General features: G+C 37.3%; 1 protein-coding gene across 2 annotated transcripts in view; it reads left to right on the top strand.

Moving 5' to 3' along the window:
* Positions 1-13,188, top strand: part of TENM1 (teneurin transmembrane protein 1) — a 916,085-nt gene that overhangs the window by 345,594 nt on the left and 557,303 nt on the right. The window contains exons 5-6 of one of the 2 annotated variants that reach the window (XM_005227449.5): positions 8,610-8,870; positions 10,723-10,779. In XM_005227449.5, coding sequence (XP_005227506.2) covers positions 8,610-8,870; positions 10,723-10,779 — 318 coding nt within the window. Of the gene's footprint in view, positions 1-8,607; positions 8,871-10,722; positions 10,780-13,188 lie in introns of those variants that run through there. The other variant, NM_001256555.2, reaches the window with a different exon arrangement.

Below are 13,188 nucleotides of genomic sequence, written 5' to 3'. Positions count from 1 at the left end.
AGACAGGGGCTCAGGGCTGGTGCACTGGGATGACCCTAGAGGGATGGGATGGGGAGAAGTGGGAGGGGGATTCAGGATGGGGAACGCATGTACACCTGTGGGAGATCCATGTCGATGTATGGCAAAACCGATACAATATAGTTAAGTAATTAGCCTCAAATTAAAATAAATTAAAAAAAGAGTATGTGTTTGAAGCATTTGCTAGTGTTTTAATAAAGCAGTCATTTAACTCTTTAGCTCACTGTTCTCACTTCTCTAGATGGTATTGTGCTGCAAATTAATGCAGTTTGTTACACACACACATGCATACATTCAAAATGCACACAATAAACAAACAGCTTCACATCCTTAGTAAACATAATGAAAATACACAAGTATACATGGAAGACCACAATAGTCAATAAGAATTCAGGCTCCAGAGTGATATGAATAGCCAGAAAATTGGACCAGCATAGGTAAGAAATGAGAAATTTTTAGGGCCATTGAGCACCATGCATTTTCAGTGTTCAGTAGCCCTGAAAATTTCTCATTTAGGTCAGGAAGTCTCTGTCTCATTTGAAATGTTGAAATAAAGGGAACCTGTATAGGTTCTCATTGATCTAAACTTCTGTTGAAGTCCAGGACCTCCCACCATCATTTCTAGTCCCTGAATCTTTTTCTAGACTCTTGTCACGAAGGCTCTAAAACAGGCCTTTTTGTTGTGGTAACTGAATTAGCTTCAGAGAAAATTCTCCCATTTTATGTGAGTACAGTCTATGCTGGACCCTGCAGTAAGATGAGTATTTGTTCAAGGAAATAAACAGAAATTGTTTATTCCCACATCATATTTCCTTCCTTCTTAGGTTGCTGAAGGATATTTTCATGTCTATCTAAATAAGATTGAAGTCCCTCTTTATTTCTTCCAAGTTCCTGCCTCACATCATCATCTTCCTACCTCATCTCCAAGAATTATGCTGTAATTCTGTGTCCTTCTCTGGTTTGGGCCATGTTTACAGATTCGCAACTCACTATACTTTGGAGTGCATCCTTTCTAACATTAACATGGTCTTTTCACTGCGTTCTGGGATGGCTCCAGTGAGACAATATCAGTCACAAAGCATGAATGTTTATACTTTAGGCTTTTAACTCTGCCCAGGTTTTTTGCCTTATTTTTCACTATACTGACAAGGTGGAGAAATCTTGAAAATTAAATGAGGCAAAATTGGTAGGTCCTGAGTACCGAGATAATGAGTGCATTTGGAGCTGTGAGGTGGGGAGACTAGGCTTCAGGAAGCTTAGTTATTTAAGTCCTCTGATACCCACAGGCTCCAGACTTGCATGTGGGAGCAGTCCATTTATTACTCCTGTGCCCTAGAAAAGGCTGATGAGGCCTGAGCAGAAAAATAAAGGTCAGGTCTGGGTGGTGTACCTTTATTACTCTGTTGTCATTTGGACCTTTAAAAAGGCTCTCTGTGAAAATTGCCAAAGGACATGAAATGGTCCTGTTAACTCACTGTTCAGGGCCTAGTGTAGTACTGTGGATTTGATAAAGCTTTTTCACAAAGTAAGAGAAGAAGACGTTAAATTGGGCTAATTTTCGAAGACTAGGAGAAATCAGAGAAGTCTATTTTGTTTTGTTTTCGACTTGAAATTGAGTGGGTGTTCAGCAGAACTGTGTTTAAGTAAACTTACATGAACTGATTAGTTTGACAATTTGATATCATTTTCCTTTCAAAGTCCCGAAACAGAAATATAAAATGGTACCCAGTTGTGAAAATTATTTGCCTCCTGTCTGGTGTTGATCCTTTCTACCTTCTTCTCTCCCTCCCCATCTCTCTCCCTCCTTCCTTCTGCCTTCCTTCCTTATTCCCTCTTTCCCTCTTTTTTTTTTTTCTATCCTTCCTTCCCTTCTTCATATTTCTTGCTGAAGACTATAATAACTCATTGAAAATTTCCCTAGAGCCAGGAATGAGTTACTAGTGGCTGTGTAGTATTTTTTAATTGTGTGAATTTTTATTCACTGTGCCATAGAGTGGTGATGGTTTAGTTGCTAAATTGTGTCCAACTCTTATGACCCCCATGGACTGTAGCCCGCCAGGCTAATTTGTCCATGGGATTTCCAATGCATTGCCATAGAGTAATTTTTGTAATAGCCACGTTCATAAACTGATGATTTCATGTTTCATGAGGAACTATTTACTAAATTGATTTTTTACATGATATGGCTTATGTACTCTGTTTATCAATAATCTTACAATTCACAATGGATACCTAGGCTGTATCAATGCTTTAACATAGTAAGACTTGTAATCATGACAAGATCTTACTTAGCTAATGTGACTGATTAACCTTCACAGTAGAAATATAACTAGCACCTTGACCCATAGAACCACTAATACTTTTCCCATTTGAAAATATTAACCATTTCACATTTTGCACTAACAGCCTTAAGTTATAGTTAACAGAATTTTATTACAAGAGAGTTTACCTAGAGATTTGTTTCTAGTTGGACCTGAACATTTTGCAAATGAGGAAACTGAGGCCCCAAGATATTAATTGACTTATCTAAAAATCACATGGCTAATTAATAACACCTGTCTTTGCATATAGTCCATAAGGCTTGTTATGAATTACAGTAATTAAGGATAATAATTTTATGACCTCTCTCTCTCTCTCTTATTTTGGAAGTAGAGTAAATTCTTTGGAAGTTATATTCCAAATCACTCAGGTCATGGCTAAGATTTATCACCCTTTTTGACTTCCAATGATTTATTTGGAGTGCGATGTCCTAAAGCTCCATTTTTAGAGGAAGTGTGGATAGGTAGAATTGAAAGAAAAATAAAGTCTTGAGCTTATCAGAAACTCAGAAATGGCATTTCTAGAAAAATGCTGATATAAATAACCATTACTCTCTCTTTCAAGTCTTGATAAATGACTTCTTCAGGCTGAACACCTGAAGATCAATCCCTAGATTCATAAAGAATATATAGTAGTTCATTTTATTCAGTATGTTTTAGAATTTTTAAAAAATCATTAACTCATTAGCATTAATAGAGACCTATGTGATTCTGCATTGGAGAAGGAAATGGCAACCCACTCCATTCTATCACTTTCTATCACTGCAGGTAGGTTTGCATTTATAGAATTTTATTTAAATGGAAACATGCAGTACATACACCTTCTGTTGGTCTTTTTTTTTTCACTCACCATAATTATTTTGAGGTCCATGCATCGTATTATATATCAAATGTTCTTTTTTTTTTTTAGCTGAGTAGTATTCCACAGTATGTACATACCACATGATTCATCCTATTAGCTATTTATGGACACTTGGGTTGTTTCTAATTTTTAGCTGTTACTTAGTGAAGTTTCTCAGTGTTCTTGCCTGGAGAATCCCAGGGACCGGGGAGCCTGGTGAGCTGCCGTCTATGGGGTCGCACAGAGTCAGACACGACTGAAGCGACTTAGCAGCAGCAGCAGCAGCATAGTGATTCTGCAAGGAGATCCAACCAGTCCATTCTAAAGGACATCAGTCCTGGGTGTTCTTTGGAAGGAATGATGCTAAAGTTGAAACTCCAGTACTTTGGCCACCTCATACGAACAGTTGACTCATTGGAAAAGACTCTAATGCTGGGGGGAATTGGGGACAGGAGGAAAAGGGGATGACAGAGGATGAGATGGCTGGATGGCATCACCAACTTGATGGACATGAGTTTGAGTGAACTCCGGGAGTTGGTGATGGATGGGGAGGACTGGCGTGCTGCAGTTTATGAGGTCGCAAAGAGTTGGACACAACTGAGTGACTGAACTGAACTGATAGTGATTCTTCATGCCAGATCCACTCAACTTAGTCTCATGATTCCCAACTACAGAATGTTCCCTTAGCCGCTGAAAGCTCATCAGTGATCAGTTTCATCTTTAGTTTCCCCTCTAAAACTGACTTTCAACTCTTATGTTCCTTACGAAAAAAATGCTCCCAAGAGGATCAATGACAAATCATGAGTCACTTAGCCTTGAGTGCCTCTTAGCTTATAAGTAAGCAGAACAGCATTTTGAATACCTTTCTGTTCATTATTACATGTACTTTCTACCACTAGGAGGAAAAAAGCTGAGCCTCCTTCTGGCTCAGAGACCCTTGGCTCCACTTGTGAAAACTAAGGGGTTCTTCAGTCTCCTAACTCTCTATCGTATGGTCTTATCGTTGTTGTTGTTTAGTCCCTAAGTCATGTCCAGCTCTTTTGCAACCCCATGGATTACAGCCTACTAGCCTCCTCTGTCCATTGGATTTTCCAGGCAAGAGTACTGAAGTGGGTTACCATTTCCTCCTCCAGGGAATCTTTCTGACCCAGGGATTAAACCCATGTCTCCTGCTTGGCAGGTGGATTCTTTACCACTGAGCCACCTCGGAAGCCCATCTTATGGAGTACAATGCACTGAAAAAAACAATAAGTATAGAGGTATAACTGAAGTAACGATAAACTACACAAACGTAAAGTGTACAATCTGGTAAACTTTGGTATGCATACACATGTGTGACTATTGCCACAGGCAAGATGGCAGAGGTTTAGATATCCCAAAGGTATTTTTGTGCCCCTTTGTTCCCTATTTCTCCCTTACTTTCTTCCCCTAGACATAACCACTGATTGGCTTTCTATCACTGCAGGTAGGTTTGCATTTATAGAATTTTATTTAAATGGAAACATGCAGTACATACACCTTCTGTTGGTCTTTTTTTTTTCACTCACCATAATTATTTTGAGGTCCATGCATCGTATTATATATCAAATGTTCTTTTTTTTTTAACTGAGTAGTATTCCACAGTATGTACATACCACATGATTCATCCTATTAGCTATTCATGGACACTTGGGTTGTTTCTAATTTTTAGCTGTTACTGAGTAAAGTTTCTGAACAATCTCATACAGGTGTTTGTGTAGACAGTAATTTTTATTTCTTTGTGATAAATGTCCCAAAGTACCTTGTTCTCCTGTTAAATTTAGCTTTACCTCTTTAGGAAGCTGCCAGATTATTTTCCAAAGTGATTGTACCATTTGACTTTCTTACCAGCAGTGTATGTAGTTGATCCACAGCTGATGTGATCAGAACTTTTGAACCATTCTGGTAGGTCTGTAGTGGTATCTCATTATAGTTTTAGTTTGTACTTTCCTAATAACTAATGATGTTGAACATCTTTTCATTTGTTTGTTCCTTCCTGTATCTTTCTCTGTGAATTTTCTCTTTGAATCTCTTGCCCATTTTAAAAACTGATTTCAACTCTTTATTAATCTGCTCAGATTTGTCTCCTACAAGGCTGCAAAATCGTTTTTCCTTTCAATCAGAATTAAATACATGTTCATAAGGCCTACATACATCATTCACTTGGGATCCTCTTTGTCTGTTTACTCCTGAAATGTAGTTTCTCATGTTGCCAGTCTATCCATTTACATCTTAGATATTCTAAGATTGTACTTACATTTCTCTTGTGGCTAGCTTTTTGGTAAGAATAGATCTATACTAAATCCAATTGAACTTTATCTTCTCTTGGGAAAAAGTAGTATTTTAGGTAACAAGGTTATATGTGCAAGGTTAAAAACATCCACTTATGGTGCCTTGTAAGTGCTTTTATAGAAAGTACATCCTATGGGAATTTTGAATACCACCAAGACATTTGTGCTTTTAAGGAAATAATTTACAATGGTAACATTGATTTCAAGAAAGGGAAGTGAGGCTGTTCAATGAATATCATTTACTGTAAATAAGTGAAACTTTTCCTTTTCTTTCTTATTTATTTAACTTTTTTCTTTATCATCAGAAAACAGGCAGCTGATAGCTTACTTGGATTGTTACTTTTGAAAGTTACATATTGGTAAGGAAGTATACTTTTATCTGACTGTGTTTAAGGGAATGTGGTGTTTAGTCTTTGCATTCAAATCATTGTTCTAATAGAAATCTTACATAATTTTATACCACTTTTCCTTAGATGGGAACAAATCCACATTCAAATTTCTTTTTGAATGGGGGGAAAATCACTTTAACAAAGAGGGATTCTGCTTACATCCATCAGTGGTTATTTTAAAAGAACTTTTCTATTATTTTATTATCTGAAGTGACAAATTAGCTTTCTATTTTTATTTGCTCATCCTTTTCCAATGAATGTCTTTAATATGACTCAGATGTGTATATTAAAATCTTTGGAAAGTCACATCTCATACATCATTGTATGAGTGAAAATAAATGCAGGTTTGTGCTTTTAAAAGTAAATTCTGGAATTAATGCCCTGAATCCATGCAAATAGATGGGAGGGGGGCACTTCAGAGTAATTCAGTTCAATAATTTTCTTGCTGGTGTCCAAATAGAATTTGAATTGTTGCAAAATCTTTGGTAATGCCACAGTAAGATTGCTCTCTGACTTCTCCCATTTTCCTAGCTCCCGCTGATTTCTAAGAAAACTGTAGGGAAGAAGTTTTCAAAGTATGGTCCCTGGGCAAATTGCATAAGCCTTTACCTGTGAACTTGTGAGAAATGCAGATTCTTTAGCTCTACCACAGACCAGCTGAATAAGACATTGAAACAGGTTGGGGGAGGGCAGGCACAGCAACCTGTTTCTTGACAAACCTTTCAGGTGATTCTGAAGCATGCAGAAGTTTGGGAACCACTAGTCTAGGGGAAGGAAGGAAGTTGTGAATCCAGGCCAAAATAAACTTCGTGAACCAAGCTGACAGGCCTAGATAAACTTCATGAACCAAACTGACAGGTTCATGACAAGGTTGCTGCAGCAACAACTACACAGGATTGGATAGCTTTGTGAAAGTAAGAGGCATGAATACTAACTGATCACAGTGTTCTAGATCACTAAGATTTATATTGGGAAAGATGGATTTTTACGTTTAGCCTTATGTCGAGGAAAAGCCCAGTTTCATAAGGTTTTGTGTATGACGTGGAAACCATGCCTATTTTTTTAAACATCACTCCTTTGGAATTTAGAAAATTTTGGTAGAAAAACAGAATTACTCTTAAAGACATTCATCACAAAAATGATAAGCAACATCCTCAACAGTGATGAATAACCCTGAAAAAATTTATAATTGACTTTCCCTAATACAATATAGTAGCTTTATTTGCCTGCAACATGTTTCACAGAACACGGTGCTGGACACCTAATGGCTATTGAATAAGCATTAAGATTTGATTTGTTAAACCCTCGTTTGACAATTACATGTCACACACACACAAAATAGACATTTAGAAACCCTGTTTGTGTTCTGTACTCGTCTTTCTAGAAGAGTCAGTTTAAATTGGTCTAAATATGGTCAGTCTAAATTCTAGCACTTTCTGTATTCAAAGAATTAAATTCATTTTAGGGTTTGCATTTTATTGATATGTGCTAAGGATTAGATGCACTCAGTTAAGCTTCTTCCTGGCCAAATGACATACCCTGTCTCTGATGTCAGTCTGAGAAAATCCTATATAGTGTACAACATCCCCGGATTACCTTATCTAAGTATTACATGGACATTGCAGATGATATGTCTTGGCATGTGGTCATTTTTCATTAACTTATTAAGGTCTGTTAAAGCATCTTTCCCCCTTTTTGACACTTTGCCATAAGTGAATGCAAAATCGACTATAAAACTGAATGAATGCCTGATATCCATGCAGTAAGTTGATGACACTTCCTTGGTGTCCAGCAGACATCAATTGCAGATGTTCTAGGAAAAAGGGCTCTGTTGCTACCCAACATTGGCTATGGACAGTGCTGTCTGTCCTCTGGCCTTTATTTTCCTCAACTGTAGACAGAGGGGATTCATTATATCATCTCTAAGATCCTAAATATTTTATGATTCTAAGGCTTAGGGGAAGTTTGGTGCTGGGGGGGCGGGGGGCGGGATCCAACCCTCAAAGCACTGCTGAGTTATAATCTACGATTGAAAGATTTTATGTATTTCTTGAAAGAATGAATGAAACAGAATAACTAGCATAAAGTCAGCCTCGATATTCTTTGGAGACAACAGGAAATAGTGATATTAGGTACTCATAATTTTACAGTTTAGACTAATGTGTTTGGGAAAAATACTTTTGAAAAGTATATTTAATCTTAATGCTTTTTCCTCACAGTTTTCACATTGAATTATGTATTCTTAACTCTAAGGTATATGAAATACTTAGAAAAGGCAATAATTTTAATATTTTAAGCATAGGTGTGCTCTGACGATCATATATATTCTTCCTAGAAGAGAAATATCTTTTAAAGGACAGCTCTCTGCACTTTATACTCCCCTGTACTCACTTATTTCATTACATTTGTGTAATCTAAAATTGTAGCTATAAAGCTATGTGGGGCATGCTTTTGCCAGAACCTTGTAAGAATCAACAGGAGCATAATTTTAAGCTGCTGCTGCTGCTAAGTCACTTCAGTCATGTCCGACTCTGTGTGACCCCATAATTTTAAGCTACAGAAGCGCAAAATAAGCACAGAATCCTAGCTACCAGAAATAAAATGGCCAGAATTCTAACTTTGCAAAGACATAAATACTAACAATGGAGGAATGGAACATAAGGACAAAAAAGTAGAATTTGACCAGGTATTTGTTTCCTTCTAAATTTTTCCTCTGAACTTTGTTTCTTCTCAGAGATGGAATTCTGTGAGACTCCTCACACTCTGTGCTCTGGCTACCAGACAGACATGCACAGTGTTTCCCGGCATGGCTACCAACTAGAGATGGGATCTGATGTGGACACGGAGACAGAAGGCGCTGCCTCCCCTGACCATGCGCTGAGAATGTGGATCCGGGGGATGAAATCAGAGCATAGTTCCTGTTTGTCCAGCCGGGCCAACTCCGCATTGTCCTTGACTGACACTGACCATGAAAGGAAGTCTGATGGAGAGAACGGTAATATAACCACCTATATTAATAGTTTATGGAAAACCCAGAGAGAATGTAGGTTTTAGCCTTTGATTTGTTTTTTCTTCCTTATATCTGATACCTTTCATTTCCTATACAAAATGAAAATGCAGGGTCCCATGGACAAGGCATGTACCTAAGTATCAGGCAAATAGACACATTCATTTACAATAATAAATAAAGTACTTTTTATTTCTGGTTGTTCCCCCAAGGGAAATCAATCTTATATCATCAGCAATATTGTGCATGTCTTATTCATCACTCACCTTTTATTTTCATCTTTATTTTCTAGTACAATGCTAGTGATATTTATTTTAGAAGTACTCATTTCATGTATTTTGACTTTGTATCAATATATGAACAATGAGGCGAACAGCTGTATAGCCAAGCCTATTTTGTATGTGTTTTCTATTTTGATTCAGATTAACCTGTCAAGTGTACAGACAAAGGCAAAGTAACCAGATTAGGCTGAAATGATTAAAAAAAAAACAACAAAGTGAATTACCATCAGCCATTTGCCAGACAATAAGTAATAAGGGCAGTATCATTAAATTGTAATTATGTATTATTGTCTTAAAACTTTTAGAAATGGAAAAGTTTTTGTCACTTTGATTTGTTGGGAAGAGGTTAATTTGTTTTGTTTCCTGCTTTTCTATCCCTACAAAAGAACAAAGTCCTTTCATAAAAATCACATTAATGCTTATTAAACACATTATCTACTCTTCTCATCATTCTGTTTGTCTGTATTTCATAGGTCCCATCAGTGGGGACCTGGTCTGTCAGCAGTGGCTAATTAGTATTTTCTCAGGTACCAGAGAGGTAGCCAACAGCCCTGTACCTGCAGTTCTTTCTGTTCTGTCCTCCTCTGCCTCCCCCAGCCCAGAGGGGACATTGGCCACAAAGATGTAATCAGGAATGACATTTGTCCACTAGTTAGAATATCATTTCCTAAATGAGAGGCCATTACACTTTGTAATATCACCAAATATCCTTGATGGTCTGGATATTTTAGGTTTATTTTCATGTTTGTATATATGCAATGCTGAATTTGACCAAGAGTATGGAGGAGGTAAAGTGTGGAAGTGAGAAAGGAATCTACTTGATCTCTGTCATGCATATTCATGTAAGTGAAGCAGCAGTAGCATGGATGTTGGGAAACCCTGCACTGGTCCCTAAAGTTTTCTGGGCTTTAACTATCAAACCAGAAAAATAACAACCAAATTTATGTGACATCAGGTAATAGAGGAGCTCCTCTATTTCCAAGACTTCTTGTTCTCCCTTATCTCACCACCCACGCACATGCGTAAGTCCACAGTCATGTCTGACTCTGTACAACCCCATGGACTGTAGCCCACCAGACTCCTCTGTGCATGAAATTTTCCAGACAAGAATACTGGAGTGGGTTGCCATTTCCCATTCCAGGGTATCTTCCCAACCCAGGGATAGAACCCACATCTCCTGCATTTGCAGGCAGATTCTTTACCACTGAGCCACCTAGGAAGCCCTCACACCTCACAAAAGGAATATATGCTAAGTTCACTGGGCTGAAACATTAAAAGAAAAGACTTCCCCTAGGCTCAACCATTCTTCTACTCCTGCAAGACCCTAAGTCTGGGGTTTCTTCTGGGGTGACGAAACTACTCTGGAATTAGATAGTGATAATAATTCCACAACTCTGAAAATACTAAAAGCCACTTTAGGAGTGTGAACATTATGGTATGTGAATCGTATTTTGATTGAATCTATTATTTAAAAAATAATATTGGACGAAGAGTAAAGATTGAAGAATCCCAGATGAGTTGAACAAGGATTAATTAGTAAAAAATATTTGCTACTACAGGTTTTAAATTCTCTCCTGTTTGCTGTGACATGGAGGCTCAAGCTGGGTCTACTCAAGGCAAGTGTTTCCAAATATTTGATGACAAATTGTTTTTACCTCACCCCATCTCTGACAACCAGCCTGCACAGTTCAACCCTGCCAACAACACACAGGCCTGGTTCATTAACCTGTCAAAGATTAGTTTATTGGTAGCTTGTTGGTTTGTTTTCCTCTGGAAGATTTCATGGGTATGTGTTGATGGTAACAGTGAGGAGGTGAGGGAGGAGCTGAGGACAAAGACAAGATTTAAGGTCGAATAGAGAAACACTGATTTAGCATGAGAGTAGAGATTTAAATCAGGTATGGTTGGTTTTGGCCTCATGACTTTCTACATCATCTATGGTTTTTTGCATGACTCTAGCCATTGATTTAGTATAGTTTAGATACTGTCATAACTTCACAATGCCACCTGGCAAATGGCCTTGGGCTTTTCCTTCCAATGCTCTGGCTTGGCTTAAGAATCACACTACAGCCCTGTCCCTGTTGTCAATTATAAATAACACCTTCAAATGAAGGAAATGCCATTCATTCTTTTCTGTAGACGTGTTGTCATTCTTCAGTGAGGGGACACTGGTGTCCTTTTACTTTTGCCTTCATTGTGCTCACTGGCTTTGCCCCTTTGCAGAGGGATACTTAAAACAATATTTATAAATGATTTTGATGAAAATCAAGTACTTTGCGAGATGGGGAACCCTCACATCTGACCACAGGACAATGACTCAAAATTTGTTAGCAACTGGGGGAAATGTATCAGGGGGAAGATGTATTAGAATCAGTTTTAGCAAAATGCACATTATCCTACCCCACCATGAGAACTGCTTACTGTGATGAGCCACTGTATGTACTGTATTCATGTGCCATATCCCTGGGAGGTTTGGGGAACTTTCAGGAATGTTTGGGGCTGTACAGCTTCATTTCACCTTCTGTCTAATCAGCCATCTACCTTGGTCATGTAACACTATTTACTGAGACCGAGTTAGAAGACTCAGGAGTAAAGGATATGTGTCCTGTCTTTTTCTTTACAGGTTTATCTCCCTTATGGTTTATTTCAGAAATTGGATAGGGTACCACAAAATTGGGCAGGACTGCCAAGGTAAAAAGTGATCCAGTCTGCTAAAAACTAGTGTAAATGCCAGCCTCTTTTGGCCCAATGTATACCTCCAAAGAGGATTCAATAGTTTGTACTGTGAAGCCAGACTTAGATTTAAATCCCAGCTTAGATTTAAATCCCAGCTGTGTGATATTGGGAAAGTTGTATAATGTTTCTGTGCCTGAATTTCATCATCTGTTAAACCAGGAGGATATTACTATCTACCTCTAAGATTTTGTGATCACTGAATAAATGAATGTATATAAAGGATAGCAGTTGTATCATATAAGTATAGTCAGAATGTTCATTATTCTTATTGATCAGTACTTTATAATTTCCAAATACACTTTTAATATCTTTATCTCATTTCATCCTCATGACCCATCTATAGAATGATTCCATTGTTTCAGCATTTTACATAGGAGGAAGACTTAAAACAGCAATTTAGAAACAAGTTAGCTAAATACAATTGATTGTTTTCAAATAGCCAGACTTTTTAGCTCCTTTGACTCATGTATGAATATAAGACATGAAGAACTTTATTCAGTTAGATAGAGTTCTGTAAGTTTTACTCTGCTCCTGCTAGCAATTTTCAGTAAGGAGTATAAAATTTCGAATCTTATTTATGACCTTGTGTAAGATTTTACCAATTTAGATTCCATAAATTTTCAATAAGTGATAACCAGGCCTGGCCTGCCTTCAGCATTTCCATAGATTCTTACAGAGGAGGTTTGAGTTGAGATGAGAGTGTAAATGGTTTTTCTAAAAGCATGTTAATTTGAAAAAAACAAGTTATTTTCAATGAATTGAACTTAATGTTTGTGTGCAAATATTGCTATTTATTTCTCATTGATCTCCTGCATTCATGAAAGCAGGCCTGGTAGGGAATCTATTTAGTAATTTGAGTTTGTCTATACTATGTTTGAAAAGAGTAAAATAGCTTAAAATTTTTAGGATTTATATGCTTCACAACCTAAGACTCCATGCCACTCCATCCATGTGCTTCAGTTAGTGTCAATGACATTTTATTTTGTTTCTGTCTTCCTATATATTCTGATTTTTAGATTATTGATGATGCAATGATATAATATCATGGGGTTGATTTGGGATGATTTAAGCTTCACTCCTATAAATTAGGGAGAGAAGTGAAAGTAGGGGAATTTGTTAATTTGAGTAGGTTTTTCAACTGGGAAAGATTTGAGATGCAGTTTCAAAGACACTTTGAATTCTATTCATCCTAGGCTATTACGACTTGCATTTTCAACTTATATTTCTGAAATTATGTCTGTAAGGACTTATTTCTTTCATTTAATTAATTAGTCAAGCCTTTCAAAATA

The sequence above is a fragment of the Bos taurus genome, chromosome X (genome assembly GCF_002263795.3).
Source record: "Bos taurus isolate L1 Dominette 01449 registration number 42190680 breed Hereford chromosome X, ARS-UCD2.0, whole genome shotgun sequence".
In the NCBI taxonomy this organism is placed as follows: domain Eukaryota; kingdom Metazoa; phylum Chordata; class Mammalia; order Artiodactyla; family Bovidae; genus Bos; species Bos taurus.
This window is presented reverse-complemented; position numbering and strand designations above follow the sequence as displayed.